The sequence below is a fragment of the Otolemur garnettii genome, unplaced genomic scaffold (genome assembly GCF_000181295.1).
Source record: "Otolemur garnettii isolate 467f Iridium unplaced genomic scaffold, OtoGar3 scaffold00018, whole genome shotgun sequence".
Lineage (NCBI taxonomy): Eukaryota > Metazoa > Chordata > Mammalia > Primates > Galagidae > Otolemur > Otolemur garnettii.
The window spans coordinates 15023119-15030986 of NW_003852413.1; the positions used below are offsets into that span (position 1 = coordinate 15023119).

At 42.5% G+C, this 7868-nt stretch overlaps 1 protein-coding gene across 8 annotated transcripts in view; it reads left to right on the top strand.

The window, feature by feature from the left end:
• BPTF (bromodomain PHD finger transcription factor) overlaps positions 1 to 7868 on the top strand; it is a 153550-nt gene that overhangs the window by 20684 nt on the left and 124998 nt on the right. For all 8 annotated transcript variants that reach the window (XM_023510993.1, XM_012803136.1, XM_023510994.1 and 5 more), the window contains exon 2: positions 2701 to 3523. In XM_023510993.1, the coding sequence (XP_023366761.1) occupies positions 2701 to 3523 (823 nt within the window). The remainder of the gene's footprint in view (positions 1 to 2700; positions 3524 to 7868) is intronic.

The window sequence follows — 7868 nt, forward strand, 5'->3', positions numbered from 1 at the left end:
GCTGGGGATTTGAACCCGCCACCTTAGGTGTACGTGGCTGGCGCCTTAGCCGCTTGAGCCACAGGCGCCGAGCCGATACTATCAGTTTTAAAAAAAATTTTATCTACCTTAATCGGTATGTATAGTGGTATCTCATTGTGGTTTCAATTTGCTTGTCCCTAATGACTAATGGTGTTGAGCATCTTTTTTTTTGAGACAAAATCTCACTCTGTTGCCCATGCTAGAGTGCCATGGAGTCAGGCTAGCACACAACAACCTTAAACTCTTAGGTTCAGGTGATCCTCTTGCCTTAGCCTCCCAAGTAGCTGGGACCCAGGTGTCCACCACAGTGCCTGGCTAACTTTTCTATTTTAGTAAAGATGATGTCTCACCCTTGCTCAGGCTGGTCTCGAGCTCCTGCGCTCAAGCAGTCCACCTGCCTTGGCCTCCCAGAGTGCCAGTGTTACATGCATGAGCCGCTGCACCCAGCTGACCTTTTGTATTCTTAAGCATACTTTTTTCCTCTGGTGTCATATAACATTTTAGTTTGCAGATAATGAGAGTAAGCTGGAGCTGGGGAGGATGGGCGGGCCACGGTTAACAGGTTACCAAGCCACCCAAAATCATGGTTAATGTAACTTAATTGTACAAAAATGAATTTGATGTCAATTGATCTCGTTAAAATTATTTTAAAAATTAGAAATACATTTACCATTCTATACATAGATAACAATGGGAATGTATAATAATAACTCAGTTTTTGGAAAAACTTGTTACTTTCTGTTTTCTTATTTATAAAGCAGAGTTCATACCTCATAGATTGGTTCAAGGGATTAAAGGAGATATGTTTGCTTGTTACAAACTAAACTGTCAAATATTATATAGAGAGATACGTTATATACTTACATATGCATGCTATATATGTGGTTGGACATCACATTTCATAGACTGGGAGACAGGCATCTAAAAGTTGCTTAACTGTGAAGAATGTAGGCTGTTGTCTTTTCCTAGGTGAGCTGCTTTTTTCCTCCCAGTTTAGAGCTCCTCTTCTTTCCTCCTTTCACTGTTTTTCTTTCTGTCTTCACCCTAAGCCTGAGCTTCACTGTGGAACTCCTCAGGAAGTAGTTCTGGCACAGGAACAGTGGTCTGTCTACTCTGGCAGCTTCCTTCTGGTTGTTGAGAGGCATTTCTGGTTAAGACAGCCACCTCATGCTGGTCATCTTACACGTAGATGTTTTTTCTCATTATATTCTTGTCAGATCAGTCATGGTTATTTGTAAACCATTTAATCTGGGTAACTGAGAACTGATTATAATTCACATTTTTAAACTTATGGTTTAGAATCTAAATGGGAAACTTTTTTTTTTTAAACATTTTATTTATTTATTTATTTTTGCAGTTTTTGGCTGGGGCCAGATTTGAACCTGCCACCTCTGGCATATGGGGCTGGCGCCCTACTCCTCGAGCCACAGGCACTACCCCTAGGGAAACTTTTTAATTAATTAACTAATTAATTTTTTATTTTTGAGATAGACTCCCACTCTGTAGTCCTTGGTAGAGTGCTGTGGTGTCACAGCTCACAGCAGCCTCTAACTCTTGGGCTTAAGCAATTCTCTTGCCTCAGCCTTCTGAGTAGCTGGGACTATAGGCACCCACCACAACACCCCCCTGCTGTTTTTTGGTTGCAGTTGTCATTGTTGTTTAGTAGGCCTGGGCTACACATCCGCCAGCTTTGATGTATGTGGCTGGCACCCTACTCACTGAGCCGCAGCACTGAGCCAACTTTTTTTTTTTAAACAGGAAAGTGATTTAGTTTTTATAAAGTAAATTTATTTCAGGTTAATGTGAGGGTACAACCAGGTCAAAAAATTTGATTTTGTTAGGTAAAGTCCTTCTTGTGGTTATGTCCCACACACAAAGGTGTGCCAAACACCCCCAACCATGCCCATTCAGTGAGAGCACTCCAATCCCCTCCCCCCAATTTGATTTGAAATGATTTTTTTCTCCTATGTGGGCAAGCATCACATCATCTATTGGCTTCATATTAGTATTGAGTACATTGGATAATTGCTTTTCCATTCTTTTTTGTTGGAGACAGAGTATCACTTTCTTGCCTACCCCCATAGAGCACTATGGCATCAGAGCTCACAGCAACCTCAAACTCTCAGGCCTAAGTGATCCTCTTCTCTCAGCCCCCCCCCCCCCCCCCCCAGTAGCTGGGACTGTAGCTGCTCACCACAATGCAATGCCCAGCTAAGCTTTTCCATTCTTGTGATAATGAGAAACTTTGAATTTAGATTTTTCTTTTTCTTTTTTTTTTTAAAGACAGAGCCTCAAACTGTTGCCCTGGGTAGAGTGCTGTGGCGTCACAGCTCATAGCAACCTCCAACTCCTGGGCTCAAGAGAGTCTTCTGCCTCTGCCTCCCAAGTAGCTGGGACTGTAGGCGCTGGCCACAACGCCCGGCTATTTTTTGGTTGCAGCCATCATTGTTTGGCAGGCCCGGGCTGGATTCGAACCTGCCAGCTCAGGTGTATGTGGCTGGTGCCTTAGCCACTTGAGCCACAGGCGCCGATTAGATTTTTCTATAGACTTAATTTGACAATTGTTAAAGAAATTTGCTTCTTTGTTTATTGAGGGATGTGTTCAAATAGGGAAGACCTGAGAACCCTTAGTTTGTAGAAATGATGGATGGATTTATAATAATATTTCTTTATTTACAGGTAGGCGAAAACCAAGAGTACATCGGCCTCGTTCTCCAATATTGGAAGAAAAAGACATCCCACCCCTTGAATTTCCCAAGTCCTCTGAGGATTTAATGGTGCCTAATGAGCATATAATGAATGTTATTGCCATTTATGAGGTACTGCGGAACTTTGGCACTGTTTTAAGATTGTCTCCTTTTCGCTTTGAGGACTTCTGTGCAGCTCTGGTGAGCCAAGAGCAATGCACACTCATGGCAGAGATGCACGTTGTGCTTTTGAAAGCAGTTCTGCGTGAAGAAGACACTTCCAATACTACCTTTGGACCTGCTGATTTGAAAGACAGTGTTAACTCCACGCTGTATTTCATAGATGGGATGACGTGGCCAGAGGTGCTGCGTGTGTACTGTGAGAGTGATAAGGAGTACCATCATGTCCTTCCTTACCAAGAGGCAGAGGACTATCCTTATGGACCAGTAGAGAACAAGATCAAAGTTCTGCAGTTTTTAGTTGATCAGTTTCTTACAACAAATATTGCTCGTGAGGAATTGATGTCTGAAGGGGTGATACAGTATGATGACCATTGTAGGGTTTGTCACAAACTTGGGGATTTGCTTTGCTGTGAGACGTGTTCAGCAGTATACCATTTGGAATGTGTGAAGCCACCTCTTGAGGAGGTGCCAGAGGACGAATGGCAGTGTGAAGTCTGTGTAGCACACAAGGTGCCTGGTGTGACTGACTGTGTTGCTGAAATCCAAAAAAATAAACCTTATATTCGACATGAACCTATTGGATATGACAGAAGTCGGAGGAAATACTGGTTCTTAAACCGCAGACTCATAATGTAAGTAAATCTGGTATTAATTTTTATATGAATTTAAAATTAAACCAATAACTTTCATGATTGATATAGCGGAGCTATGCTCTTGATGTGGTATAAACCTTTGTCATTTAATAATGAGTGTTACAGGTAAATAATTTCTAACTTGAAGGAATATGTGCATTAAAAACAGTGTTTAAAATTGTAAAGAGAGTGTATAAACGAAGAAAAACATACACTATTGTTTTCAGCCTAGGCTGGTGGAATGCTGCTATGGGCCCATCTTCTGTTATATTCCCCCAGCCTGCCTCTAACTTTGCTGTTAGGATTTTTTCCCTTCTCCTTTTTAGTTTCATCATATCTATATAGAAAATGGAGTCATAGGACACACCTAGTTGTCAAAGGAAAGGTCAGTTATGCTGTTATTGGTTGTAGTCCCCTCGGAAGAAGATAATCCCTGCAGACTCAGGGTCACAGCCTGGCTTCAGTGTTCCTGAGGGTTTTATTTTTGTTGTTGTTTGTTTGTTTGTTTGGAGACAGGGTCTCACTCTTGTCTCCCTGGGCAGAGTGCTGTTGTATGATAACTCATAGCAACCTCAAACTCTTGGGCTCTAGCAATCCTCTTGCCCCAGCCTCTCATGTAGCTGGAACTACAGGCACCTGCCGCACCCCCCAGCTAGTGTTCCTGAGGGCTTTTGAGAATCTCTTTGGGGAAAGTCAGCGGGCTAGGTCATGAGGCAGTCTGGAGAACAAGGTTACCTCAGGGCATCAGGCAGGGTTGTACTTTGGACTAAGTATTGGACATCTTATAGAAATATGGTCAAAGGGAGTGGGCTACTTTGTATTTTCAGCTTCTGAAGTCTTCAGAGCTTCTTCTAGTTTTCAGATTTAGGGTAAAATTAGAAAATCTGGTGAGTTGAAATGAATGTCTGAACAGGGCATGAAAGGGAGAGCAGAAACTTTATCAGTGTACTGTCAGGAAATTTGATCCATTCTGATTCTTGGTTCTTTGTGTATGTCTGGTTTGCACTTAGGTGGAAGCTTATGGACTGCATTCTGCAGTTTTATAGTGATACCCCTTTGTGTGGGTCTGTTTCCACTCATTTGGTATGTGGTGAGCACTTTGAATCTGGCAGTTGGGTTTTGGTAGTAGGAACTTCTCTTGACAACTCCCTCCTTTCCTTTCCCTGTTGGATTTATCTTGAGCTATTGCTTTATTGAATGTTGGACTTCCTAATTTGGTCTTCTGATTTTCTTATCTTTTCTCCCAGTTTTCCTCTGTCATTTTTCCTCTTTGAGCATGTAGCTCAAGTTTTCTAGGTTTCCTTATCTGGGTTGTCCAACCCTACCATCTAGTTTTTCTTTTCTTTTTTTTTTTTTTTTTTTTGAGACAGAGCCTCAAGCTGTCCCCCTGGGTAGAGTGCTGTGGCATTACAGCTCACAGCAACCTCCAACTCCTGGGCTCAAGCGAGTCTCCTGCCTCCGCCTCCCAAGTAGCTGGGACCACAGGCGCCCGCCACAACGCCCGGCCATTTTTTGGTTGCAGCCGTCATTGTTGTTTGGCGGTCCGGGCTGGGGATTCAAACCCGCCACCCTAGGTGTACGTGGCTGGCGCCTTAGCCGGTTGAGCTATAGGCGCCGAGCCTAGTTTTTCTTTTCTCTTAACCATATTTTTATTTTCTGAGAGCTCTTTTGTTTTCTTTAATCTTCTTTAAAAAAATCTTGTTTTTGTTTCATGGATATAGTATTTTGTTTTTCCTTTCTAGGGATATTAGTGATAGGCTTTTTTCCATCCTCTCTGTGCATAGTCTGTTTCTTCCAAGTTGCTTCTTCTAATTATTTGTTTTTGTTTCCCTCTTCCATCCTCAGATGTCTGTTAATCTTTAATTTTCAGCTCTTGATCGACACTGGAACTATGTAGCTAATTGGGAGCTCTGAGCAAATGGGTAGGCTTATTAATTTCAAGTTTAACTGTTGGGTGTTTTTTCATAGTATGGTTTTTTTTTTTTTTTTTTTTTTTTGAGATAGAGTCTCACTTTGTTGCCCTGGGTAGACTGCCATGGTGTCAGAGCTCACAGCAACTCCAGCTCTTGGGCTTAAGTGATTAAGTGATTCTCTTGCCTTAGCCTCCCACATATCTGGGACCACAGGTCCCAGCTATTTTTTTTTGTTGTTGCAGTTGTCATTGTTCTTTTAGCTGGCCTGCGCCAGGTTCGACCCACTAGCTAGCCTCAGTGTATGTGGCCGATGCCCTGTCCACTGAGCTATGGGCGCCACCTCATAGTCTGTTTTATTGGAGAATCCATGATGTCCATATCTTTAGCTCTTTTCTCTACAGCTGGTTAGATGGCCCAGAGAGGCCTTGGTCTTCCTTGGAGCATGAAAATCTAGCTGATGGTATTCTGGTAGCTGGGTGGTGAAAGCAGGCTGCATGCATTCAGTATTTACTGTGTGTGTGTTTTTTTGTTTTTTGTTTTTGAGACAAGAATCTCAAGCTATTGCCAACTCTTGGGCAAGCAATCCTCTTGCCTCAGTTTTTCCTTTTTCTTTCTTTCTTTCTCTTTTTTTTTTTTTTTTTGAGACAGTCTCACTATGTCACCCTTGGTAGAGTGCCATTGTGTTGCAGCTCACAGCAACCTCAAACTCTTGGTCTTAAGTGATTCTTTTGCCTCACCCTCCCAGGTAACTGAGACTATAGGCACTGGCCACAATGCCCAGCTATGTTTTGTTGTTGTTGCAGTTGTTGTTTTTTTAGCTGACTGGGGCTGGGTTTGAACCTACCAGCCTTGGTTTATGTGGCTGGTGCCCTACCTACTGAACTGTGGGTGCTTCTAACCTCAAACTTTTGATCTTAAGTGATCCTCTTACTTCAGCCTCCCCAGTAGCTGGGACTAGAGGCATCCACCATCATGTCAGGCTAGCTTTTTCTTTTTTTTATATATATGTATATACACCTATATATAAAAATATATATATATATTTTTTTTTTGAGACAGAGCCTTAAGCTGTCACCCTGAGTAGAGTGCCATAGCATTACAGCTCACGACAACCTCCAACTCCTGGGCGCAAGTGATTCTCCTGCTTCTGCCTCCCTAGTAGCTGGGATTACAGGTGCCTACCATCATGCCTGGCTATTTTTTGGTTGCAGCCATCGTTGTTTGGCAGGCCTGGGCTGGATTTGAACCCGCCAGCTCAGGTGTGTGTGGCTGGTGCCTTAGCTACTTGAGCCACAGGCGAAGAACCGTTTTCTCAATTTGTAGAGACAGGGTCTCACTCTTGCTCAGGCTGGTCTTGAACTCTTGAGCTCAAGCAATACACCTGCCTCGGCCTTTCAGAGATCTAAGATTATAGGCATGAGTCACTGCACCTGGCCACAGTATGTATAATTTTTTTTCTTGCTCACTTATCTCCCAAATTTGTAGTATTTAGTCATGATGTTCATTGTGCTATTTTTTTAAAAAAACATTTTACTATCAAGGTGATAATGCGGAAACTTTTGCCAGCAAGGTCATTATAAATGGTAAAGTAACTGTTATCGAATTTTGGATTGAGATTTAATGCTGTATTGCCATTGTAAGTGAAAATCCAGCCACATTGTCTAGGGCAGGGGTCCTTAAACTTTTAAAACAGAGGGCCAGTTCACTGTCCGTCAGACCGTTGGAGGGCTGGACTGTGGGCCCCGGGACAAGTCGGCTGCTAAGCAGGACAGGCAGCAGCGGCAAAAACACCTGGTGGCCGGATAAATGTCCCTGGCAGACTGCATGTGGTTTGAGGACGCCTGGCCTAGGGAGCCTGGTGTTTATATACTCCAAAGACATTTAGCAGTTAACAGACCGTGTTCATTCTGTCAAATGCCCTCCTGAAAGGAGCTCATAGTCCTCAGGATTGCAGAGAACAAGTGAGGAAGGAAGTGAAATTTAGTCTGTGCTCCAGTTCTCCCACTCCTGTACTTTCCTTCCCTGTTCTGCCTCTCCTTGCCCTTTTAGATTTTCATCTTACTGCCTCTTTCTTATTCAGTGCTGTCCTTTGTGGCCAGATAGAGATTAAAGGAGCCTTATGCACATACAGAAAACCCTTGACATCTTTAAGGCTTATTGAATAGTAATCAGTAGTCTAGGCCTTAGTTTTAGAGTACTGTAAATAAAACTACCTGGTAATGGTTTAGTAATAATAATAGCCAAGAGCAACTTTGAGCACTTAATGTGTACTTTACAGTGTCCGAAGCATTTTCTCTATATTTTTTCATAATTCCAACAACAACCTAGTAATGAAGGTACTATTTTTTTTCTTTCAATCTCCCTTCCTTCCCTTCCTCCCTTCCTTTCTTAATCTTTCTTTTATTTTTTTTTTCCCTGTTCTTTTTTTTTTT